The 27,903-nt window shown below is 37.6% G+C and overlaps 1 protein-coding gene across 1 annotated transcript in view; it reads left to right on the top strand.

The window, feature by feature from the left end:
• Nucleotides 1-27,903, top strand: part of msh3 (mutS homolog 3 (E. coli)) — a 115,292-nt gene that overhangs the window by 56,887 nt on the left and 30,502 nt on the right. The window contains exons 14-21 of the mRNA XM_079814060.1: nucleotides 3,084-3,271; nucleotides 3,428-3,596; nucleotides 5,175-5,239; nucleotides 5,653-5,769; nucleotides 5,986-6,093; nucleotides 6,876-6,990; nucleotides 12,658-12,815; nucleotides 22,071-22,257. Coding sequence (XP_079670186.1) covers nucleotides 3,084-3,271; nucleotides 3,428-3,596; nucleotides 5,175-5,239; nucleotides 5,653-5,769; nucleotides 5,986-6,093; nucleotides 6,876-6,990; nucleotides 12,658-12,815; nucleotides 22,071-22,257 — 1,107 coding nt within the window. The remainder of the gene's footprint in view (nucleotides 1-3,083; nucleotides 3,272-3,427; nucleotides 3,597-5,174; nucleotides 5,240-5,652; nucleotides 5,770-5,985; nucleotides 6,094-6,875; nucleotides 6,991-12,657; nucleotides 12,816-22,070; nucleotides 22,258-27,903) is intronic.

Genomic DNA, 27,903 nt, shown 5'->3' with positions numbered 1-27,903 from the left:
TATGGTCATACTTCCTGGTTCTAGTAAGAACTCGAGCTGCTGCGTTTTGGACCAGCTGGAGTTTATTTATTAAGCGAGCAGGGCAACCACCCAGTAGAGCATTACAATAATCTAGCCTTGAGGTCATGAACGCATGAACTAACTGTTCAGCATTTTGCATTGAGAGCATGTGTCGTAATTTAGATATATTTTTAAGATGGTAGAATGCAGTTTTACAGATGCTAGAAACGTGGCTTTCAAACGAAAGATTGGTATCAAAGAGCACACCCAGGTTCCTCACTGACGAAGAGGACTTGACAGAGCAGCCATCAAGTGTTAGACAGTATTCTAGGTTACTACTTGTGGAGCTTTTTTGTCCAATAATTAAAAATTCATTTTTTTCTGAATTTAGTTGCAGGAAATTACTGGTTTAAAACATTACAATGTTTTATATCAGCTATGCATTCCGTTAATCTTGTGAATTGGTAATTTTCTTCAGGGCGTGAAGAAATATAGAGCTGAGTATCGTCAGCATAACAATGAAAACTAACGCCATGCTTCCTAATGATATCTCCCAGTGGTAGCTGTTAGTGTGAAAGCACAACGGGCGCGCGCGGCTCCCGCTCTCCACGCGTACAGCTTCTGCTCTGCCACCGCGTGCAGTGTGAAACCGGCGTTACAGAGCGAACAAAGCACAGTTTTATTTGGCTTCTGTTTAAAGTACTCCCACACTTTTGAATGTCGCGGTCTGGCTTTATATGATAAATTATCATTTTCACTATGCCCGGGAGCAGAAGCCGCCATTATTCTAGATCTGTTCTATTCTAGAACGTAAATAATGTGACGCCGACGCGTCCTTGCAGCACTAATCCATCCATACATCCATCCATACATCCATCCATACATCCATCCATACATGCATACATCCATCCATCCATCCATCCATCCATACATACATAAATAGGGCTAATAAAGGCCTTCTGAAGCAAAGCGATGTGTTTGTGTAAGAAAAATATCCATATTTAAAACTTTATGAACTAAAAAAAAAAAATAACTAAAGATGTAAAATAAGTCTCTGATGTCCCCAGAGTGTTTTAGAAGTTTTAGCTCACCCCACAAAACATTTTTATAGCATGTTAAAATTTTCACTTCTTGAGGGTGAGCAAAAACGTGCCTCTTTGTGTGTGTCCCTTTAAATGCAAATGAGCTGCTGCTCATGGGGTGGAGCTTCAAGAACTCCAGTTTGCAGCTCTGATTATCTCATGCAGACAGGCAATGAAACTATTCAGCCTTTTACGTTCAAACCGGAGTTGGACAATGATGGATAGACTCAAGAAGAAGTGACAACATGTAGAAAGCAACAAGATGTTCCTGAATGGTTAGTTGATGAATTTATGTAGCTGAAGTGGAGTTAACTATCTTCAAGTCATTGATTAGCATATTCTGTCATGATAATCTCATCCCCTTTGTGTGTTCCCGGGGGCAGGGTTTATGTAAATTTCAGGGTTAGTGATGTCACTAACCCAGGAGGAAGCTTGTGTAGTCCCTACCAGCCGTTTGTTGTAGTCCTTAAAAAGCAATTTCTTTAAAAGAAAATTCCTCCCTTTGCTTTGAACTTTGAGCGTCATAACTTTGCAGATGTTGTTTTTGCTCAAACAGCAACATTACACACTAATTAAAGTTTAAAAAGTGAAATCAAAACCAACCACCCCTTTAAACAAATATGGCTGTGTAACAAACTAAAGATTTATTCTCTTATAACAAAATCCTCTGACATTTCTCTTTAAAAATTCTTGTTTTAGACTTCTAATTCATGAACGGTGTTTTGTTTTACTCTATCCTCTGCGCTTCATGCGTATGGTCAGGTGTTACTCTTTCATTTGAAATTGATCTGTCTGTCTGAAGCTAGTTATTTAAATATTTTTAAAACTAAAAGAACTATATTTTAGAAATGTATATTTTTATATTTTTTTATATTTTTCTTACATAAATGCATCGCGTCGCTTCAGAAGGCCTTTATTAACCCCCTGTGGATTACTTTTATTATGGATGGATGCACTTTTTTGGGCTTCAAAATCTCAACCCTCATTCACTGCCATTATAAAGCTGGGAAGAGCCAGGACATTTTTCAGTATATCTCTGATTGTATTTATCTGAAGTTATATACGCCTAGGATGGCTTGAGGTTGAGTAAATCATGGGGTAATTTAAATTTTTGGGTGAACTATTGAACCTGGAAAAAAAAAAACCTGTATTTCTCAGTATTTATGCATTGTTGTAGTTTCCTGTGGCTTTCATGCTTCTTGTTTACCAGTGATAGACTGTCAAAGTAGCACTTCCATCATAGAGGAAATGTATGTACTGTAATAAGGGTCAGAGAGTATTTGCACAGTGCTACGGGGGAGTTTTCTACAGACACACTTTTTTAATGAGCGCAGAGAGTGGCTATGCATTGCCTTATTATTGTGTATAATGTCTAGTAGGAATGACTAACGTTCAGCCTTTGGGAAATGGGCTTGATGTTAAAACGCACAAGATCAAGCAGAGATTTAATTGGCTCCTTGGTGCTTACTGTCATCAAAATATGGAAATTACAGATTGCATACACATGAGCCATTGCATTTGACGTATAATGATTAATGATGCCCAGTAGTAAGTTACAACTAAGCATCATTATTTCTTCTGGTAATCAATAGTTTTCGTTTTTTTGGTTCATTATTTATGAAGCAAAGCACAATGAAGGGAATTTGTTTATTATGCACAGTCTTTGAAGAGTTCATATCTTGAAAATGTACTCTATATTATTTAAAGTGCAGTTAGGCTCATATCATAAAATCAAATCTGAAATGTAATAATTTGAAATAAGCATTGTAACTTTTATATTAACTTTAATTAATTAAACACGTGCACATGACCATGGTTGCAACAATTGTTTTCTAAACCTGTCACAGTGTTATGAAGAGTTTGCAAAGAGGCTTTTAATTGATCCTGGACCTAAAATTCTCATATGACCCCTTCTTGAGAAGTAAAATGTGTACCTCAATGTATTTTAAAGACCCAACATGTGTGATTTCCTGTGTTTTTGACAATTCTGTGTCTTGTCAGTGCTCTACTCAGGAATTTTACCTCATCACCAGCACTCTCTCTCGTCTGAGCACTGAGATTCAAGCCCTAATGCCCGCCATCCAATCACAGCTCAGCTCTGCCCTTCTAAAGAACCTCCTACTGGACACACCTCAGCTTCTAAGCCCCGCCCACAACTTCTTGAAAGTACTGGATGAGAAAGCCGCAAAGTGCGTAAAATCTTTTGACAACTTCAATATTCACCTTAACCCGTGTATTTTTCTTAATACATGCAGTACATAAAGCAAGGTATTTAATGCATAAATGCTTTTATTCTGTATGTAGCTTTTCTGATTAGATATCTCTGTGTCCTTTTATCCTTTTAGGATGGGTAAAAAGACAGAAATGTTTGTGGATCTGACCGACTTCCCAGTGATCCAGAAAAGAAAAGAGGAGATCCAGAGTGTCCTGTCAGAAATAATGGAGCACCGGCGAGAGGTTCGGCTGGTGTTAAAAAACCCAGCTTTGGATTACACAACAGTGTCTGGCCTGCAGGTAACAGCGTCAAGGATCTCCATCTCATCATCTTCTTAACACCTGTCTTTCAAATTAATTTCAACTGAGCACCAAACCTATTTTAACACTGAATACAGTCAACGAATATGCTACTCTTTATTTTGCATTAGAGGCAGAATGTGCACACATTGCACATATTTGTCATGCTCAACTGTTAACCCTGTTAAGAAATTACTGGGTAATATAAGGTAACTACATGGGTTAAGGTTAGGTAGTGGGGTAGGTTCAGGGTTAGTACTTAGTTATTGCAGTTACGCAAATAAGTACAGAGTATGTACTTGAGGAACAGGACTGCAAAATAAAGTATTTTTTGGTACCACACTATCTAAACCCAGAGATTTAGATTTACCTCTTATTGTTTTAAAAAAAACTGAATGTGATATGTTTGAAGACACAATGGTCTCATTATCAGTTGTATACAATTACTTTTACTCATTTTATTCTACTGTCGATATACTGTTGATAACTGCCATACTAGAAGATGACAACTACAAGGACAGTGTCTGAAATGTTTCAGTTTGTATGCAGCTCCACATCTGTTTCTCCATCTGCTCTCTGTTGCCATTCCCTCATGAATACACAACAGTTTTTCCACCTCAGAGTATAGACCCTGGCCATACCATTTCTCCCACCATCTATGGCCGAGTCTTGCATTGCTATGCTTTTGACTATCAGCATAAAATCTGGTCCATTTGGCATCTTATTCTGGCCTAGAACCACAAGAGACTGTATGACTGACGCAGGCGACCAACCACAGTTTCATTTTATGTGCCATGTAGGGGTGGATTTGGGAGTTGATGCCATAATGATAGACTGGTGTGCAAAATAGCAGCATTGTACAGAACACAGAGGAAATGTCTATATATTTTTTTCAATGTGCAACAGATGGTCAATGAACAGACTTGTTCACCTTGTTACCAGAGCACTTGTGCCTTCAATAGATAACTACAGAACTGATTTGACTGTAGCCATCATTAAAGGGTTAGTTCACCCAAAAATGAAAATTTTGTCATTAATTATTCTCCCACATGTTGTTCCAAACCCACAAGACATTTTACTGTTCATCTTCGGAACAAAAATGAAGATATTTTTGATGAAATCCGAGAGCTTTCTGGTAACATTATTACCGCTTTCAAGGCCCAGAAAGGTAGAAAATTCTGTGGTCATTTACTCGCGCTAATGTTGTTCCAACCTTGTATGATTTTCTCTCTTCGTGCTGGATACAAAAGAAGATATTTTGAAGAATGTTGGTAACAGTTTTGCTTACCATTGACTTCCATAGTATGGACAAAAACATTTCTCAGAATATCTTCTTTGATGTTTGAAGTGGTCATACAGGATTGGAATGACATGAGGGTACATACATTATGTCCATTTGATTTTTAAGAGGATAATAGCACCCTATTTGTGGTGAAATGTATTATTAGTTTTTAGTAATGTAAAGATTACTCTGTAATGTGATGATTACAGTGTTGATGTTGCACAAAACGTTATGTTTAGAAAATGTAAATGTACATTTTTTTAACTGATTGTGCGCTTTTTTTCTTTTCTTTCCAGTTTCTCATTGAAGTAAAGAACAGTATGTCATCCATAGTCCCATCCGACTGGGTCAAAATCAACAGGTAGGTACAATTGTTGAGAAAATGTATCACTTTGTCTCTGAAAATCCATCATCTTACCCATGTACTACATTTTAAGAGAGCTTCTACCAAGTGTCCCCTTCCATATGTTTGTATTTCAAAGTAGCCGTTTACAGTTATTTCAGCTGTACAAAAACAGTCCAAAATCTCATTGATATTGCAAACTGTTATTTGTTATCATATTATTTTAATTTGATCATAACTGTAAACACACTGGTTTGTAGAGCAATGTAGTTTTACTGTTTACTGCACTTTGTTATTCTTGTAGTTGTTTATCTATAGTGGCTAATGAATCGGAAGTCTTGCACATTCACAGTGAATAGCTTACTTCTGCATTGAAAAGTCAGTTGGATGCAAACCAATTTTAACATTTAAACATGCTTTTTTATCCACAGCACTAAGGTTGTTGGCCGCTATCACACTCCCTTCATTGTGGAGAAACATCGGCGCCTGCAGCAACTACGTGAGCAGCTGGTTATTGACTGCAGTCACGAGTGGATCAGTTTCCTTCAGTATGTAACTTTGATATATGACAAAAGTCCTTTTTATAGCAGCCCTGTTGATTGGCTGAGATGCTTTCAGTGCTTTGTTTCAGTGTAGACTTTCAGTTCAGGAAGCTGCAGGATTAATTTAATCATATAAAACATGTTTTGTCTTCTTTCACTTTCTGACCCAACAGTGCTCGTTCCCTCTTTCTCAATAGCCTTCTCTCTTTTTTTGCCATCTAGGCTATTTGGGGACCATTACTACATCCTGAGGAAAGCAGTGTGTCACCTAGCAACCATGGACTGCCTCTTCTCATTGGCCCAGGTTGCTAAAGAAAATAATTACTGCAGGTGTGGTAATGAAGTTGGCTTTTTATTCCCGTATTCTCTGCTGACTTCCTGTCCTCTCTCATATTTCAAACCTAATCATATGCGCAAGCACACATATTCCCTCATAAATTGCCCAGTTCGCCAAGTCTTTTATTCTTTTTGAACATTCAAAAGTCAGATACGTGTAGTTCTGGGAGCGATTGTGGGGACTTTTCCCAGATTTTTTTATCTTTTTTGGCATAACATAGCATAATAAAATCAATCATTTCCCAGCATCTACAAAGAAGCTCTATTTCTCTTTTGTGTTTCGTGAGATGCACATAAAGCATCTTACATAAGCTTTCATAGATGAACGAGAGTAAGGGGACCCAGGAGCTCCCACATCTCCGTCTCTCCCTGGCCCGAATTGAGTCCAACAGTAGGATGAATCCCACCCCCATGCAGTATAGAGCCCACTCCATATCCCTCTGACAGTCTGTGTGGGGGAGTGGATTTGACTTTGAAAGCAGAGGTTTCCGCCAACTACTCCCCCTCTGCTCCTTACCGCCTCCCCCTCCCGCCTGTTCTGCAGAGCTCCAGAGCTTATCCTCTCCCTCTGGACTTTTTAAAAGTGTGTTGAGCTGATACCATAAATTCTAACTCTTATATGTAAGGTGTTGAGCCAAAGCGGTGTTCGCAAAACTTTATGTTGGCGAATTCATTCTTAAATTTTTGTGTCAGCTTATCTAAGGGTGTGAATTATTTTTTTGGTGTTTAATTCTTCTTTGTTTTTTTTTGTTTTTTTTTACATGTCCTGAACATAGGCCTGAAGTTCTTGAAGATAAAAGTCAGATTTTGATCACGGCAGGCAAGCATCCAGTCATCACCTCGCTGATGGGAGATCAGGATCAATATGTCCCCAATGACACTCACTTACAGGTGAAAATATCCAGCGAGTGTTTTTTTGCTCATTTAATCATTAAAAACACTAATAAAGGCCCGTTCACACCAAGAATGATAACTTTAAAGATAACCATAAAGATATAGGACCCTATCATACACCCGGCATGATGCAACGCCAGGTGCGACGCAAGTGTTGTTTTCAACCCGACGCAGTTATCATTTTCACGTCCAGCGCCACGTTGTTTAAATAGAAAATCTGTTCTCCCATGGGCCTGCTGGTCTGAAAACAAGGTGTGTTTAGGTGCATTGTTGGCGCGTTGCTATTTTAAGGGAACTGAAAACAACTGCACCATTGACCAACAAAAACCTGGTCTAAAGTCAATAGCGCAGAATTGTTTTTGTTATTTAAAGGGCGCGGGTGCTCTGCTTATTACACACACAGGGATGCACAGCAGTACACCAACATTTTTAAATATTAAAAATAAAAGGATTCCTCTCTGGAGAAGCGTTCAGTCTTTCTGCTCGCAAGTTCCGCCATGTAAATAGCGAATCTGCCATGGTTTTAAAGGGAATGGGAGATGACACTCTGATTCCCTCTGGTTTATTGCACGTTACGCCCAAAACACACCCATGACTCATTAAGAGACTAGGTATAACCCTTTCGGACCATGCGCCTGGTGTGCAACCGTTTTTTCTGTCGTTAAACTAGTGAAAGTTGATTTAAAAAATCCCCTAAGCACCTTCGCCATGCGCTTAGATCGTTAAAATAGGGCCTATAGTTCTAAAAATCTTTCTAAATATGAAAGAATAGCTGAGTCCACACCATAACTATAACGATAATGGGACTGAGAAATGATATCGCTGGAATCACTTTCAGAAGTTTTTTTTCTGTTTGATGAAATGATAAAAACATTGACAGCCAATCATAATCCATCCATCTTTAAAGAGCTTTACATTTAAAACGGCAGACAAGTACACATTTAGAATAAACAGAACAATATCATCTGCTGGTGTGGACGCTAATATAGTTCTTGTAATAATGATCTTTATAGTTATCATTCATGGTGTGAACAGGCCTTAAAGGGACAGTTCGTCCAAAAATGAAAATTCTGTCATCATTTACTCACCCCCAAGTTATTCCAAACCTGTATACATTTATTTGTTTTGCTGTACACAAAGGAAGATATTTGAAAGAATGTTTGTAACCAAGCTTATTTATACAAGCTTATATATATATATATATATATATATATATACAGGTTTGGAACAACTGTAGGGTGAGTAAATGATGACAGAATTTTCATTTTTGGGTGAACGATCCCTTTTAAATCTCAAAATAAATGTAAATTTTTCATACTGTAAAGTGTACAATATGATGTTGTGTTGTGGTTATTTAAATTCACTTGTATTCACTTAAATTCACTTGACTAATTATTTACTTTTTTTCTTGCTTTTAATGTTGTATTTTTTTTTTATGTATTTTAATAACCGATCAATTCCTACCTCTCATAGCTGAAAATTAAGTTGTTATTTACTGATAGATCTTCCTGTCCAGTGAGTTTTTAATTGCTGATCTTGAGAATTGCATCAATCTGGTTAATTTACACGGGCTTTGTGAACTGGATAAACTGATTTATTGAAACAACCCAACTCAAAATAATAATTTACCCTCCAATTCTGTTTCATGCCACTAGTGGTGCGGAGATTGCATGCTTCACCTTAGATCCATATTCATGAGCTATATTAATATCTCATTAACTACTCCTTTTCATATAATGCCTTAGGGGGGGGGAGGGGAGGGGAGGGGAGGGGGGGGGGGTTCGGGCCTTTAGATCTTAGAGGTTTTATAAAACTTGATTATCATTCTGGCATTTAATTTTGACTTTAAAAAAATGGTGAGGGAATCTGTGTTCAAGTCAACGGCTGTGCAATTGTCTTTCACTGTCGGGTAATCTTTTTACTTCACCTGTAAGAAAATCCAATTGAACCAGCAGCCAAACCTTTTGTATCGGCCACCCACTCTGCCATGCCGATTAGCATATGTTTTTAATACCTTTGTCACTTCTTGCTCTCTCTCTTTCCACCCACCCAATCATTGGGCTTCCATTTAAAGTGTGAGTCAGGCTTTAATAATGAAGCCGTCTTACTGGGACACAATCATTTTCTTCACATTACTTGTCATATATCCATTTATTCAAGACATTTTTCTTAAAACCCTTCAACAAACGTTAATTGTCACTCCAATTTTGGGCACTTATAAAAATGTCTGTAATTGCAAACTAAAACCAAGTGGCAATAGTGAGCTGATCTGAGGCATTTTTGCAATAACTTTTAACCAACTGGTGTCAGGGTGATTTTTAGTGCATATATGATGTCAGTTCCTCTCAGAGGTGTCCTAGCAGAGTAACCACAGGTGTAGTTCAAGTTCATCACATTAATTATAGTTATGCCAATTTATTTGTGTATGTTTATAGTATACACGACCATTCAAAAGCTTGAGGTCGGTAAGATTTTTTACATGTTTAATGTATTTGAAATGCTCACCAAGGCTGCATTTATTTGATAAAAAACAGCAATATTGTGAACTATCATCACAATATAAAATAACTATTTTATAATTTAATATAAATAATGTCATTTTTTACCTGTCACATGAATGTCACAGTGTCCACATGATGCTGATTTAGTGCTCAAGTGACATTTCATATACATTATATATATATATATATATATATATATATATATATATATATATATATATATATATATAGTGAGGAACATAAGTATTTGAACGCCCTGCTATTTTGCAAGTTCTCCCACTTAGAAATCATGGAGGGGTCTGAAATTGTCATCGTAGGTGCATGTCCACTGTGAGAGACATAATCTAAAAAAAAAAATCCAGAAATCACAATGTATGATTTTTTAACTATTTATTTGAATGATACAGCTGCAAATAAGTATTTGAACACCTGTCTATCAGCTAGAATTCTGACCCTCAAAGACCTGTTAGTCTGCCTTTAAAATGTCCACCTCCACTCCAATTATTATCCTAAATTAGATGCACCTGTTTGAGGTTGTTAGCTGCATAAAGACACCTGTCCACCCCATACAATCAGTAAGAATCCAACTACTAACATGGCCAAGACCAAAGAGCTGTCCAAAGACACTAGAGACAAAATTGTACACCTCCACAAGGCTGGAAAGGGCTACGGGGAAATTGCCAAGCAGCTTGGTGAAAAAAGGTCCACTGTTGGAGCAATCATTAGACAATGGAAGAAGCTAAACATGACTGTCAATCTCCCTCTGACTGGGGCTCCATGCAAGATCTCACCTCGTGGGGTCTCGATGATCAGAAAGGTGAGAAATCAGCCCAGAACTACAAAGGAGGAGCTGGTCAATGACCTGAAAAGAGCTGGGACCACCGTTTCCAAGGTTACTGTTGGTAATACACTAAGATGTCATGGTTTGAAATCATGCATGGCACGGAAGGTTCCCCTACTTAAACCAGCACATGTCCAGGCCCGTCTTAAGTTTGCCAATGACCATTTGGATGATCCAGAGGAGTCATGGGAGAAAGTCATGTGGTCAGATGAGACCAAAATAGAACTTTTTGGTCATAATTCCACTAAACGTGTTTGGAGGAAGAAGAATGATGAGTACCATCCCAAGAACACCATCCCTACTGTGAAGCATGGGGGTGGTAGCATCATGCTTTGGGGGTGTTTTTCTGCACATGGGACAGGGCGACTGCACTATATTAAGGAGAGGATGACCGGGGCCATGTATTGCGAGATTTTGGGGAACAACCTCCTTCCCTCAGTTAGAGCATTGAAGATGGGTCGAGGCTGGGTCTTCCAACATGACAATGACCCAAAGCACACAGCCAGGATAACCAAGGAGTGGCTCTGTAAGAAGCATATCAAGGTTCTGGCGTGGCCTAGCCAGTCTCCAGACCTAAACCCAATAGAGAATCCTTTGGAGGGAGCTCAAACTCCGTGTTTCTCAGCGACAGGCCAGAAACCTGACTGATCTAGAGAAGATCTGTGTGGAGGAGGGGGCCAAAATCCCTCCTGCAGTGTGTGCAAACCTGGTGAAAAACTACAGGAAACGTTTGAACTCTGTAATTGCAAACAAAGGCTACTGAACCAAATATTAACATTGATTTTCTCAGTTGTTCAAATACTTATTTGCAGCTGTATCATACAAATAAATAGTTTAAAAATCATACATTGTGATTTCAGGATTTTTTTTTTTAGATTATGTCTCTCACAGTGGACATGCACCTACGATGACAATTTCAGACCCCTCCATGATTTCTAAGTGGTAGAACTTGCAAAATAGCAGGGTGTTCAAATACTTATTTTCCTCACTGTATATATACATGGTTCTAGACTGCGACCACAATGGTCGCAAATATCTGTTTTTTTGATAATGTGTGAGTTAAAGTTTCACACGGTTGCATTGGTGCGAGTGCATAATGCTTTTGCGCTTTGACTGGCACTGATCCAGAGACGAACGCACTCAGCACTTGTACTAATACACAAGTACTAGCAAAACAATACATTTATAGTTTGTAAAATATACAGTGATATCTATGGAATTGGCAATAACAATCCAATGATGACGTGATGTTTTCATATCAGATACACATTTCTTATTTCAATACCCTATTCTTCTTCCACTTTACCGGCCACATGTATTTCAGGAGAAGTGGATGAATTGACGTGTTGTAAATCTGACAGATCCAATTCTCTGAACTGCGGCGCAAACTACCATCACGCATTATAGATCAACTAACATGATTATTTTATTTTTCAATAACAAAACACATTCACTTACATGTATTTGAGAATCGGAATATCAGGTATTTGATGACACAGCCAGCAAGTTTGTGAATATTTTGAATAAAAAAGAAAAAGCTAAATAAAAGCGATACATCTGCCATACAGCGCTATTATGGCCGTGGTGTGTCACGTGAAGGGCATGTGTCGTCATGGAAATATTACTTTAATAAAATAACACCCATGGCAATAATACTTTTGTTGTTTATGTTATGTATGATAATATTTTAGTAATGTTTTCTTTTAAATGTATGCTTGTTGGAAGCAATGTTCAGATTAAAATATTTTTCAAATATTAAGCTTTAAGTCATGTCGATCTTTACATCAATGCAAAACCAGCATATATAAATCAAGTGAACGATTCATCAACATGCAAGGTCATTGTGATTAATATAAAAAAAGGGTTAATTTTTAAGGGTTAACCAGAGCAACCAGGGGGAAGAATGAGTATAGAGCCCTGATATATAATTATATTATGTTATATTGTATTACTTTAACCTTTTTTTCAATATTCATTGATTAATAGAAACTTCATAAGAACAGCATTTATATGAAATATGAATCTTTTGTAAAATTATATTTAATTAATGAAAGAAAAGAAAAATACGGTAGTGTATCTATTCTCTTGTCTCTGACCTTTTTTATATTCCATTATAAAATATATTTTTGCTGTTCGTACTGTTTCATAATAACTGAGCTGTGTCTCCTCAGTGCTTTGAGTCCAGATAATTGAGATGACCTTTGTGCTCCATCCCTCTTTAGCTCTGACACTCAAGCAATCAGCCACCAATCAGTCACTTCCTTGAGAATCTTTAATGTAATCTTGCACAAATATTCATCTGATTACCTTTCCTCTCTTCAGGGGGATGACAAGCGAGCCATGATCATCACTGGGCCCAACATGGGTGGCAAGAGCTCTTACATTCGACAGGTTGCCCTGGTGACCATTATGGCACAGCTGGGATCTTTTGTTCCTGCCAGAGAGGCGTCAATGGGCATTGTAGACGGCATATTTGTCAGGTAACTTCCACCTGTCAAACACCACCTTCTTTTCTGTGGCTTATCAACAATTGGGAAGAGATTATTGTCAGATTGTGTCAGACCTTACAGTGAGTATAATGCATATCATTTCCTCTGGTTGACACAAAATGCATCCGAGAGCTTTTAATTGCGTATTATCTTCTCATGACAAGAAATTTCCAGACTTTTATTCTCTATCATCTTTATTGCAGTTTTTCTGCTTTCTTTTCTAAAAAACAAAGATCACTTTCATGGGAGATTTATCACAGCTCTGTCATAATAGGGTATTTTATTGAGATATATAGATGGGTCTTTCTCCAAAAGAACAGGCCCATCCAACCTATGAAAAAATCATCTCTCACTGAGATGGTTCTCCGTTTGTTTTCTGGCCATTAGAGAGGAAGTAATGTATGACAGCACAAAGCTGAACTTTAGTGACCATGACAACACCTCAGAGGCTGAGCAGACTTCAGAGTTTTTGCTTGAATAGTCCAGAATTGAACAGGGTGAAACCATGCCCGCTAGTCTTTTCACAAAACCCTGGTAACCGTAGATTACAGAGGCAGGAGTCAAACCTATTCAGACTTTATGCCACATCTGCTAGATTTTTGAGGCGCAGAATTAAAACTGGTGCTTTTGTGGCAACAAAAATGAGAACGAATGCATTGTTTTTAAACTCAGATTCAGTGTTGCTCTGTTATAGATTAAATATATGCAAAAAAGAGACGAATCCCAATTCAGTATGCAAATAAACACATTACAATTTTACAGTGTCATCATTGTTGATTCAGGTTTTTTTTAATGCTGAACATGCAAATCAACTTTTTAAAATAAATATATAATAGTTAAATTAAACTGTGATATTAAATGACCGTTTATAAAAATTACAACAAGATTAATCCGTAAAACTAATATGTGCTTGATGTATTGGATTAAATTTTTTTATTTAGTGCTGTCAATTGATTACAAAATGAACTTTGTTATTCACACATTTTTCTGTAATTAATCGTGATTAAAAGCTTTGGAGATTTTAATATTGTAATAATTTCAGTTACTCTCCAAATGAATGTAGAAACAACTAAAGACAATATATTTGTTTATATTTGTTTAATGGCATCTTTTTATGAATAAAGGCCAGTATCACTGATACTGATAGTGCTACTGATGTCTCTATGAAATTATATTTTTTTTAAATTAACTATAGACATTCAGCATTACAGTATAACTGAAAGCTATCAATTTGATTTATTAGGCTTTTAATTTAAAATTTAAAATTTTATTTAATTGAACTTTAAATCATCTTCGCATAAACCCATTATAATAAATGTCATATTTGCCTGTGGCCTTCCTACCGGTCTAACAGGTAGGAAATATACAGAAATTGAATAAAGTTATCAAACACTTTACAGTCTTATCTGCATAAATTATAAATTAAATATACATTAATCCTTATTAAAGCAATTTTACCTTTTACCTCTGTAACCTCTTTGTTCTTTGATTAACACTAATGACAGACATCACAGCAACTGGTTTATTAGGCTGCTGTGACTTTAAGATCTACCACTGCCGAACACGTGGATCTGACTGACACGCATCTCATTTTCTCACAACTCTTTATTTTTAATGCGTTAAAGTGAAAAAATGTATCGCGTGCGTTAATGCCTTAAGTTTCACAGCCCTAATTTAAATATAAATTATTGTACATTTTTTGTAAATATAAATTATTGTACATTAGTGTTCATTTTGTTTGGCTTAAATCTTCACAGGCATGTAGTAGAAAAAAATCTCTTTTGTGAGAGAAAAAACACAAAATCATAACCGATATAAAAGCCAAGCTTATATTTGTTAAAGGAATCCGTGGATATTTCTTGTAAGTGTCAGGGGTAATCGACTGTCATCCTGTAATGTGTTCTGAGAACATAAAAAGTGGCCTGCCTGTTTCACTTGGTCATTTTTTAGGTTTACTCTCAAATAAATTTACCTCCCTCATAAATTCAAATGAAATATCTAGATTCTTGTCAAGTATGTTAACTAAACATGTCTTGCTTTCATTTCTTGGTAAACTCAGTGAACTTCCAGCCCCTCTTTACTTGCTTTGTCTTTCGTTTTGATGTGATTTATTAACATTGTTTACTGTTGTAGGGGTTGGTTGATTTCTGCTGACTGCGCTAGTCATTAGACTACCAACATCAACAACATCCACAGCGGTTCACCAATTAGACTCAGATGTGACTTGTGCTGCCTTTCACACTTTTTGCCGGGCAAGTAAAGTGCCTCAGATCTATCGCAGATTTGAGCCATTTTCTCGCAAGGCCAACAATGATGCAGAATTAATTAATTTATTGAGTATTTCGTAAATGTTCTTAGCAGCCAGCAGTGTTGTAGAGAAGTGTATGTTGATGTATGTAATATACATTGACTGAGTTAAAAATAGTTTTGCTTTACACCTAAAGTTATTTAAGCATTGCTGTGAGACCGATCAGCAGGAAGGGGATGTAATGTAGAGTAGTGTTGTAGTATTCGAGACCGGTCTTAAGACCATTTTTTGATGGTCTTGGTCTTGTCTCGGTCTCGACTGCATTTCTCCTCGGTCTTGTCTTGGTCTCGGACTTAGAGGACTCGGGATTTTATCTCAAGACCAGTCAAGACCACAACTGCAAGGATATTACTAAATTGCCGGTGCATTGTCTGATTTGACATCATTAATGTGATTTGATGTAAAACTTACAGCTTAAAATGAAATCAATAACTTCTTTGTAATGTGATTTCTTTTGTTACTGTGCTGCCGGGTTCTAAATCAATGCAGCATTGTCTCAAAAATGTTTTCATGAATATAACCGGGATTGCAAATTATATTGATTTATACAAACGTTCACTAAACAAGAAGTTCATATTAAATTACATTTTAAACTGTATTTGCTAATTTGCAGCGTTTCCTTATTAAATGAATCAGCTGCTTTGAACAAATCGGTTGAATAAAGGATTCCATGACTGCTCAGTAATGTTAATGTTTTAATGTTAAATTAATCAGAGCATTATTTATGCAGGTGTAATTGTACCAGTTCAGATGCAACTTCTGTGCCATGAATTGTATTGTTAGTGATTTGATTGGTAACAGCGCTATAGTGTCTTACTGTTCTAATTGTATTGATTCATTAAATATAAGTAATTTCTCAGACAGTAGATATGGATCTTTTAGATGAATTTAAGGAGTGCTGGTCTGGTCTTGACTCGGTCTCGCCCCGTCTTGGTCTTGTCTTGGTCTCAACCCCACAAAGTCTTGGTCTTGGCACATGCTGGTCTTGGTCTTGACTTGGTCTCGGTTTAGGTGGTCTTGACTACAACACTAATGTAGAGTGCTGTGTTTTTTGACACGGTCTTGTCAGTCTAAGTCTGTACATACCGCTAACAGTGAAGTGCTGCCTTGTTAATTAACCCAGTCCTGGCGCTGTTCACGTCAGAAGATAATTGCCTTCGCTCCCCAGAGTTATGTTGGTTTGTTCCAATTAACAGGTTAAAATCAGGTTCAAACAGCGCCCAATTAAGTCTGAAGGGTTCAGTGGCCTATACTGCACTCTGGTGAAGCGGAAACATTGAGTGGTTATTGCATTTGCGTAATGGGACTGTAGAATGTTGGAGAAGAGTTTACATCCTCATTGGACTCAGAGTTTCACAAAAAGCTCTTGCAGCTGCTTTGACTGGATTTTGGCTTTTCATTTTCAAGATTTATGACACACTCTAAAACTATTGTTGGGTAGTTGACATGAACTACCTTTGGAAAGTGCGCATCCTGTGGTGTGACATGCCACTCCATCTAAAACAGTTTTAGGAGACATTTTTCAATTCTTTGATAATTATACAAATTGAGAGACTATATGGAATATTAATATCAAATAAATACAAAGCAGTATCAAGATGCATGTTGACTAAATTCAAGCATTAAAGAGAAAACAGTGTCTTCACTTTTATCTTTTTACACATTCATTTCCCACATATAATTGAACGAGGGAAGTAAAAACAAAAGAAAACAGCAACAACAGACTAGCTTGACTACTTGAACATAAATTTTGCTCTCCTTTCTTTCTGGCCAGCAAATTTCTCAATGACTCTCTGATTAAAGTCAGTCATCTCAGTAGTGTCATGACGTTTGCATTTTTCAGTCAGATATTTGAGGTCTCTTACCCCTGTTGTTGTCCACATAACTTCAGTACCGACACTTTGAAATAAAACACAGGGAAAGCAATAAAGAGCATTGCTAACTACACATCCAGCCAGCCATCTACGTTTCTCAAAAGCGTGTGAAGCTCCGTGTGTAGCTTCATCCTCTGTCACTGGCCTGCTGCTGGATTTGTAAATCGCGTTGGTCCGGTTCGGGATCATTTATCCTTTTTTTTTCTTCCGAACGCCTTGTGAAAGAATTTGGTTTAACTGCTGCCGTCTCTACGAAAGTGATCATCCTAACAAGGTTTTGCGGAGTCGGAGTGACTGTGTCGCCCGCACACTTTCACCAGTGGCCAAGAGCGTAAAGTTGAATGACAGGTGACGAGAACCAATCAGATTGGATAAAATAACACGCATCCAATTCTGATTCGCCAGGGACGCAGCGACCTGCGTCCGGAGGAGGATCTTTAAGAAACCAATTAGAGACCAGCTTCAGGTCACATGCTGCCGTAGATTTTTGGGCTCAGATAGACATCCATTTGTCCGGCGTCCCTCGCGCATGAAACCGCATGAAACATATTGAAGAACATATAAAATAGTTAACCGATCAAAGCCAGTTTTTATTAAATGCTGAGGCTCTTACTAACTTGTTGTATGAGTAAACTATTTTATTTTTATTTTTATTTCATTTTTATATCATTTTTGTATACATGTATATTTCTGGAATTTTGATGGGGGCGGCGCCCCAGTGCCCTCTATTGACAAGCCGCCACTGGTCATTTCCCTGACACCTGGAATAGAGGACTCATAACGCCCATATTCAAGAGTGGAGACAAATCATACCCGAACAATTACAGAGGCATCTATGTGAGCAGTAACCTGGGGAAGATGTTCTGCAGCAGCATCAACACAAGACTCGTTCACTTCCTCACAAAGCACAATGTCCTGAACAAAAGTCAGATTGGATTCTTACCAAATTATAGAACATCAGACCACATCTTCACCCTGCATACCCTGATCGACAAACACATTAACCAAAACAAATCCAAAATGTTTGCTTGCTTTGTAGATTTCCAGAAGGCCTTTGATTCAATTTGGCATGAAGGTCTTCTGTCTAAACTTCTAGAATCAGGTATTGGGGGCAAAACATACAACATAATTAAAACAATGTACTCAAACAATCAATCCTCAATTAAAATTGGAAAAAAACAAACCGCGTTCTTCACTCAGAGACAGCTGCCCACTATCACCGACCATCTTCAATATTTACATCAATGAATTGGCAAAACTCCTAGACCAATCAGCAGCTCCTGACCTCACACTACATGACTCCTCTATAAAGTTCCTCCTGTATGCGGATGACCTGGTGCTGCTGTCTCCAACAGAAGAGGGTCTACAGCAGAACCTGGACGTCCTGCATCAGTTCTGTCAGACCTGGGCCCATACCATTAACACAGCTAAAACTAAAGTACTAACATTCCAGAAAAGACCCAGATGTCAGGGAAAGAGACACAATTTCATACTAAGTACTATAAACATATGTACTGACATATTGCTTGAGACTTACTGATATAAATATTACAATTAAACTTTATTCAGAGGACTACTTTATTGCACAATGCACATTTCTTAATATTAAGGCTAAAATGTATTCTCTGTCTGATATCAGTCTTTAAATGCAATATATTTAAAGTGAACCTAAAGTATACTTGCAATTGTCCCACTTTAGCACAAATATACTTATTATATATATATATATATATATATATGTCGGACTATTTCACTATTTCTTGAGTGCAACTAAAGTGCATTAAGTACAAAATTAGTTGTTTCAATTTAGCACACTTTAAGTATATACATTTAGAATACCAACAGAACAATTGCAGGGTATTTATATTAAGTACATACATATGTACTGTATTTGTAGTATACTTATACTAAAATGTATTTGAAATACATTTATTTTATGCTATTTATTTTTCACTAGGGTAGTGAATCAGGGTAAGACAAAAACATTTTTTGGAAGAAGGATTGATGATGTATTGACACATTTACATTTTGTTAATTTTAAACAAAAAAGTTAATGTGTACATAAAAAAAATGATAAACTAAAATAAATCTTTATGAAAATGCTAATGTGCAAAACTAATATTTATTTGCTGAATTTAATTTTTAAATTAAGATTTTCTATTTAAATATAAATATTTAACAATCTAACCAACAATGATGCAATTATTGTCAAATTTGCAGTTCGTTTTCTTATTTTAATATTATTGTTTTTTTCGAAAAGCCTTAAAGTGTTACATTTTCACATTTGCAATCATTAACACATTGTGTGTCAACTATTCATGCACAGAAGCAGAATATATTTGTAATAACACTCCCATGATGTCTATTTAAACTGCAAAAGTCTACATAGTCCTGTGAGAGTCCTTGATCGGACAGTATCTCCCACCCCCCCCCCCCCCCCACCACCCTCCCCTCCCCCAATTGATGGAACACTTTTATTAAGTGGCACTTAAGGTTTGGAAGCTCTTTTCCCTCTCTCTTTTTTTTGGTTGCGTTGGAAACAGGAAATGGAAATTTTATCCAAATTGTTGACAAAAACTGACAAGAAAAGGAAAAACATGGAAATGAAATGCATGTAGTCAAAATGTTTGGATGTTAAAATACAATAAAAATGTATAGACAAATATAAAAGCAACAAATAGAATGGAAATGGCATTTCGTTGCCATGGCTCGCAGCAAAGCAGACTATAGATACCTGTGTTTTCTCTCTAGCATAGCCAAGAGCTACACCATTAGTCCATCTAAAACTTCTGTGATGTTTTACTCAATTTAAAAAAGTAGGATTAAGCCCCTTTTCAGGATAATGGGAATGTTTTTTTTTTTTTTTTATAGTTTTTATTTTTTAGATCTTCGTATATGACCTATGATGGCTACACAAAATATGAACCAATTAATGTGTCAATATCGTTGCAATTGGCCTGAATCAGCAAGTCTTTGCATTAGGATTGTGCTTAGTTATAGACAATAGTATCATGTATTGCCGATGACTGATGCCTTTGACAATATCAAGACGATAATTGGCTTGTTTTCCCATTAATGTATTCCATTATTATTGTGCTGCTGTTGTTGTTATTATTATTATTAGGCTTGTATTATTATCAAATTAATATTATGAACTACAATTTCTTTCCCTTCCCTTTAATAATGACATCACCACATGTCGGTGTCGCATCACGCAAATGAGGATTGAGGACTCCTCAGTGAGAATCTTTGGAAAATGGACTACAAAACTACATCCCACATCAAAATTTAATTGCAAAGTGATATATTCACAAATTGTCAAGAGTTCTTGTTTATAAATGCGTCATTCTTATGCAGTTGTTGTTTGAGCCACGGCGAAAACAGCATCGTTGTTCATCAGCATTTTGTTTTGTTTCCATAGCACAATAACAAAACATTTTAATGACTCTAATAACACTACAATTACAAATTATTATTAATGCTAATAATATTGTTACTAAAATTATATAGGCCTAATAACCGTCTTTAGGTCCGAACACTGCACAATAATCAGTCATCGCTGAAAATCAAAAGCAGCTTCAAACACCAACTTTTAAAAAAACAAAACTTGTTTAACAAGAAATATTTTTTTCACTATCATTGATGTATGGTCCACAAGAGAAATATTAAGCCAATAAATAGAGATGGTTAATATACTGTTATTAAAATTGAGTTAGATTTAGCTCTCGTCGAGTCTGAGAGAATAAATGTGCCATGCAGCGTCAGATGCCAACTTCGAGGGCACTGGACAGCCAGCGTCTGAGGTGAAGCCAGGAAGCCAGTGGGACTTAGGCAGAACCAGTGAGACTGGTGGGACTGAGGCGGAACCAGTGAGTCTGAGGACCAAGTCGAAGCCGGAGGGAAAGTAGAGCTAGATGAAGCCGAAGGTACAGGCAGTATGATGTCTGACCGAAACCGGAGGGATGAGGGAGCCTGGTGGATCCAGAAGGATGATGGTGTTTGGTGGAGCCGAAGAAGGGAGGAGCGAAGGTGAGCCAGGGGATCCTCTGGGCTAGGCGGAGCTGGTGGCCAGAAGAACAGAGGCATATTATCACAGTGATGTATAGGAGATGCAAGGGACTGAAGGGAACCAGCAAGGCTGAGGAACTGGCTGACTTGGAAGAAGGAGGAAAAATCTTTATGGAAAAACACTGCATAATTCCACTTTGTGGGTCCGATCTTCTGTCACGTAACGGTGGCTGTAATGAGTGCATGACGATAGAGAATCAAGCAAATAGTCTTTATTTTAAAGCCACAAGGAAAATCAGGAGATAAACGGAGAAAACTCAACTACTAAACACGGGCAAGGTCAGGGCAAGAACTGGAAAACACAGGGAGTATAAATACCCAGGACAAATGAGGGTGCTAATGAGTTAATTAATGAACAATAGGTGAACAGAATGAAACAGGCACAGACATGGACATTAGGACAACTTAGAATGACAGAAACAAGCACAATAAACAGAAAATAGTAATTTTTTTTGTATTAAAACACCGGTAGTCATTACTTTCCCAGGCATTGCAAGAGTAAGATTATTTAAGAGTTTTTGTAGGTCATTTTCCTAATCATCTGTCTCTCATTAGTGGATATGAATTGGTCTTATCATCCCTAATGCTGACTCTGGCCTCTGTAATGAGACTTAAACGCTGAAGAACAATAAAGAACCATTTCACCACTGCAATTTCAAAAGCTATTTGTAACTTACAGGTAGCTTTTAGTTTAAAAATATTTTGGTCCCACATAAGTACAGTAAGTACTTATAAGTAAGTAGCCTACTTACTGTGCTCATATTGTATTGCAAAACACTTTTGCCGATATTGAGGTGGGATACGGGTAAAGTTAGGGACAGGTGTGGTGGTATGGGTAAGTTTAAGGGTAGGGTTAGGTGTAAAGGAAGTTTCAACAACAGTGCATTTGGGTTGAAATGAGGGTGAGTAAATTATGGCAAAATGTATATTTCTAGTAAGCTAATGCTTGTTCACAGACTAATTTAAGTTTCGCTCAACTGGTTTTGGTTCTGACAGAATGGGAGCATCTGACAACATCTCAAGGGGCAGGAGCACCTTTATGGAGGAGCTTGTGGAAGCATCAGATATTTTGGCTCGTGCCACGTCCCGCTCCCTGGTCATCCTGGATGAACTGGGACGAGGCACCAGCACTCATGACGGCATCGCCATCGCCTATGCTACCCTAGAGTCCTTCATCAGAGATGTAAGTGAGACTGAAATACTTGGAACACTTGCTTGGCAAATATAACTAAAGAGCAAGGCTGTGATTGTGACATATTTTCATGCCAAATTGTAACAGGCCATATAGTAACACAGTTCATCCAGAAAGACTTGTAGTATAATATAATTATTGGAGGGAGATTCACAGGTTATGTGCTCTGCTTGCAGGCTAAGTAGAGGACTGTGATTTCAGTAATTCTACAGTTCTCAGGTCACTGCTACTTTGGATTGAACCCACCTCCCAAATCCTTAACCCTAATGCTGTGTGGCAAGCCAAGCCCATTAATCCGCCAACATTTGGCCATTTTGAGAATATCAGCATCAGTGTTTTGTCTGCCTTTAGTCAGTTCAAAAATCTGCAGATACCCATGTAAATGTATAATTTATATATGAATGTTTATTCATTTTAATATATAATATATATATTAATATATAAATATTGTGAAAAATGTGTTCTTAAATTCAGCAATTATAATAATTGTATAATTATGATTTAAAATATTTTAATATTATAATATAATAATTATATTCCACAGGTGACATATAAATAATACATTTAGACCACTTAACTTAGTGATGGCTATCAGGATGTGAAGAGACTTTCAACCAGCATAACAAAAAATATTTCTGGAACAAATCACCTGCCCTGCTTCTAAATTAATTAATTTCAAAATAAATTAATTTTGAAATTGGTTGGGTAAAATTTTCATTTCATGCCCAATTCAAAAAGCATTGACTACTGAAATATATGCTAATATACATTTATTTTCCTTTATATACATCTGAATTTATTTATTAATAATGTCACAAAATTGTCTTGCTTTTATGTGTTAAAAGTCAACTTTGAAATACTATTTTTTTTTTTAAAGGCGAAACTCTCTAAAATCTTGTATTTTTCTGTGTTAAGGATCATATTTTTGTATAATTTTTTCTCTTCTCACTCAAAACCCACTGTCATAAAATACAAAGTCGTGGCTTTTGAGAGAATACATTGAAGGGTACATAACACGCACAGTTTCTGCCAGTCTCATGTTAATCTTGAGTTCCTACAGTATAGAGTTGTAATGCATCCTTCATATCTCCGAAGAGTCTTTAGTTTGATCATATTTATAAAAGACAGATATGCTTTACCGATTCATTCCGAAAACAACCGAGCTCGTGCAGGCATGCAGTGGGTGGAGCTAAAGAGTCACGAGCACACACACTCAAAATACAGGTGCTGGTCATATAATTAGAATATCATCAAAAACTGGATTTATTTCACTAATTCCATTCAAAAAGTGAAACGTGTATATTATATTAATTCATTACACACAGACTGATATATTTCAAATGTTTATTTCTTTTAATTTTCATGATTATAACTGACAACTACGGAAAATCCCAAATTCAGTATCTCAGAAAATTAGAATATTACTTAAGACCAATACAAAGAAAGGATTTTTAGAAATCTTGGCCAACTGAAAGTATGAGCATGTACAGCACTCAATACTTAGTTGGGGCTCCTTTTGCCTGAATTACTGCTGCAATGCGGCGTGGCATGGAGTTGATCAGTCTGTGGCACTGCTCAGGAGTTATGAGAGCCCAGGTTGCTCTGATAGTGGCCTTCAGCTCTTCTGCATTGTTGGGTCTGGCATATCGCATCTTCCTCTTCACAATACCCCATAGATTTTCTATGGGGTTAAGGTCAGGTGAGTTTGCTGGCCAATTAAGAACAGGGATACCATAGTCCTTAAACCAGGTACTGGTTGCTTTGGCACTGTGTGCAGGTGCCAAGTCCTGTTGGAAAATGAAATCTGCATCTCCATAAAGTTGGTCAGCAGCAGGAAGCATGAAGTGCTCTAAAACTTCCTGGTATACGGATGCATTGACTTTGGACTTTAGAAAACACAGTGGACCAACACCAGCAGATGACATGGCACCCTAAACCATCACTGACTGTGGAAACTTTACACTGGACCTCAAGCAATGTGGATTGTGTATCTATCCTCTCTTCCTCCAGACTCTGGGACCCTGATTTCCAAAGGAAATGGAAAATTTACTTTCATCAGAGAACATAACTTTGGACCACTCAGCAGCAGTCCAGTCCTTTTTGTCTTTAGCCCAGGTGAGACGCTTCTGACGCTGTCTGTTGTTCAAGAGTGGCTTGACACAAGGAATGCGACAGCTGAAACCCATGTCTTGCATACGTCTGTGCGTAGTGGTTCTTGAAGCACTGACTCCAGCTGCAGTCCAGTCTTTGTGAATCTCCCCCACAATTTTTAATGGGTTTTGTTTCACAATCCTCTCCAGGGTGCGGTTATCCCTATTGCTTGAACACTTTTTTTCTACCACATATTTTCCTTCCCTTCGCCTCTCTATTAATGTGCTTGGACACAGAGCTCTGTGAACAGCCAGCCTCTTTTGCAATGACCTTTTGTGGCTTGCCCTCCTTGTGCAAGGTGTCAATGGTCGTCTTTTGGACAACTGTCAAGTCAGCAGTCTTCCCCATGATTGTGTAGCCTAAAGAACTAGACTGAGAGACCATTTAAACGCCTTTGCAGGTGTTTTGAGTTAATTAGCTGATTAGAGTGTGGCGCCAGGTGTCTTCAATATCAAACCTTTTCACAATATTCAAATTTTCTGAGATACTGAATTTGGGATTTTCCTCAGTTGTCAGTTATAATCATCAAAATTAAAAGAAATAAACATTTGAAATATATCAGTCTGTGTGTAATGAATGAATATAATATACAAGTTTCACTTTTTGAATGGAATGAGTGAAATAAATCAACTTTTTGATGATATTCTAATTATATGACCAGCACCTGTACATTGCATTATCCCTGGATAACTTTCGATTCACTGTACGTTTGTGTTGTTTACATTATATGCACTTATGTGCTGATTGCCAACAAAACACCAACATTTGATGCAGTTTCACTGTTCAAACATTCACAGTTTTGATAACAGTTCTTTGGCATCTGGCAGCATTTAAAAGTATGACGTGCAGTATGTCATAATAGGTGCAATTCTGTTTAAAAATGTAAAAAATGTGTTTCTTCCAACTGCTACAAGGTCAAAAATTCTCTGTTACTGGGTAGCAAGACTTAATGGTTTATATTCCAAAGCAAAGTATCAGGGGGATATGCTAGACTCAAGGGAGCCTAATCCTCCCTAGACACATAGAACAAATATCTCATACCAGTCCATCCATTGGGACACGGTACATCTAGAGTGTCCCTGTTTATCCCCTGTGAGACACACTTACTGTGTGTAGGTTTTTTTTTTTTTTGGACATTTAAAAACATTCTAAAGTTAACCATTGGTAGGTTAATTTCCCCGAATGATTTCTCAGATGATCTGTGGTGGTTCTGTCTGTCTGTCCCAACCAGTCCGATATAGCAACATTGATTCAACCAGTGAGTTTGGGGCAAAGTGTGAGGAAATCCACTGAATGTAAAGAATTATTTTTCAGATCGAATAATCAAATATGTTGATTTACTGTTTATATGGTTTTGTCTTTTTTACAGTATCCTCTGTGGGTATAAATGTGATTCTCAGTGTATAAGTCACTTCACACCAATGTGAACACCAGATATTGCTGCCAAGTTAAATGAGATGGATTCTAGTGAAATTGGCAGTCATGTCCTGTGTGTGGCAAATTAAAAGTGCTAATTAGTTGGTTGTTGGCTGTAGTTGCTCATATTGAAGGTAAACGTCACTTTAGATGCTGTGCTGGTGTTTGGGCTGTCAGGGTGGGCTCCACTGGGCATTGCATAATATTGTGTCTCTATGGCATTGGCTCAGGTGCAAGATCTGTCACTCTTTCTTTTTCTATTTTTCTCCCACCACAGTTCTCTTGTACTGATACTGCCTCAGGCTGGAGTTATTTATTTATTGGCACATGGATGGGCTTGTTTTCCACAACTCCACTGTGATACAGAATAGCAAAGGCATTGTTGCTTTTGTCTTCTCCTTAGATCGTTTTCACATCGTTCTTCTTCTCTTCGATTCTTTTCCTCTTTCTCACTCACAATGAAATTTATTGTAAGGAACAGCAGGGTAACATTTCTCTCTCTGTTGATTTTTCAAACAAGAAGTTGTTTGAATTTTAGGCCGCATTTACACTGCAGGTCTTGATGCTCAATTCCATTTTTTTTGACGACCAGCTTACATTTTCTTTTAAAAGTGACCCATATCTTATACACTATATTGCCAAAACTATTGGGACACCCCTACAAATCTTTGAATTCAGGTGTTCCAATCACTTCCATGGCCAAAGGTGTATAAAATCAAGCCCCTAGACATGCAGACTGCTTCTACAAACATTTGTGAAAGAATGGATCGCTCTCAGGAGCTCCGTGAATTCAAGTGTGGTACCGTAATGGGTTGCCATCTGTGCAATAAGTCCATTCATGAAATTTCCTCACTACTAAATATTCCAAGGTCAACTGTTAGTGGTATTATAAGTGGAAGCAATTGGGAACAACAGTCTGGGTTTGGCGGTTGCCAGGAGAACCGTACTTGCATTGACTGCATTATGCCAGGTGTGAAGTTTGGTGGAGGGGGGATTATGGTGTGGGGGTTGTTTTTCAGGGGTTGCGCTTGGCCCCTTAATTCCAGTGAAAGGAACTCTTAGTGCTTCAGCATACCAAGACATTTTGGACAATTTCATGCTCCCAACTTTGTAGGAACAGTTTGGGGATGGCCCCTTCCTGTTCCAACATGACTGTGCACCAGTGCACAAAGCAAGGTCCATAAACACATGGATGAGCGAGATTGTTGCGGAGGAACTTGACTGCCCTGCACAGAGTCCTGACCTCAACCCGATAGAACATCTTTGGGATGAATTAAAGCGGAGACTGCGAGCCAGGCTTCCTCGTCCAACATCAGTGCCTGACCTCACAAATGCGCTTCAAGAAGAATGGTCAAAAATTCCCATAAACACACTCCTAAAACTTCCCAGAAGAGTTGAAGCTGTTATAGCTGCAAAGGGTGGGCCAACTCCATATTAAACCCTACAGATTAAGAATGGGAAGTTCATGTGCATGTAACGGCAGGCGTCCTAAAACTTTTGGCAATATAGTGTATGTGGATTTACACTATACACTTGGCGAAACAAGGTAGATGCACTGACCCAGAAAAGCTTCTGGCGAAAAGGAAGTAAAATGGACACACATGAAATTATAACACAAACTTTTGATTTCCACACCATCTTTAAGCAAAACATTTGGTTGAGCTTTCATTCTCCAATGCGCCATTGAAAAAGAGTCATGAGCGCTTTTTGTTTCCACCTGACGTCATTTGCCACAGTCGCTTTTTCAATGATGACTTGCATTGAGAGGGGTATATCCAATCTCTCCGCTTACATGGCAGATGCAAATGCACGCATCCGATTCATATCAGATTTATCTCCATATATGAATGATGCCTGAAACCGGTCTGAGAATATCGGAATCCAGTGATTTTTTTTTTCCTGCTTACATGTTCGTCTGTCATATCCAATCTGTGCCACATGGGAGGAAAACATCAGAATTGGGTCACTTGAACCATGTAATGTAAATTCGGCCTTAGTCTCAGACAATCATCAGCCTTTATATGGGATTTGGGAACAGGGATATAGAATATTTATGCATTCAATAGAGAG

The sequence above is a fragment of the Gobio gobio genome (genome assembly GCF_949357685.1).
Source record: "Gobio gobio genome assembly, chromosome: 4".
NCBI lineage: Eukaryota > Metazoa > Chordata > Actinopteri > Cypriniformes > Gobionidae > Gobio > Gobio gobio.
Note: the sequence above shows the minus strand (reverse complement) of the source record. Positions and strands in the feature narration are given on the sequence as shown.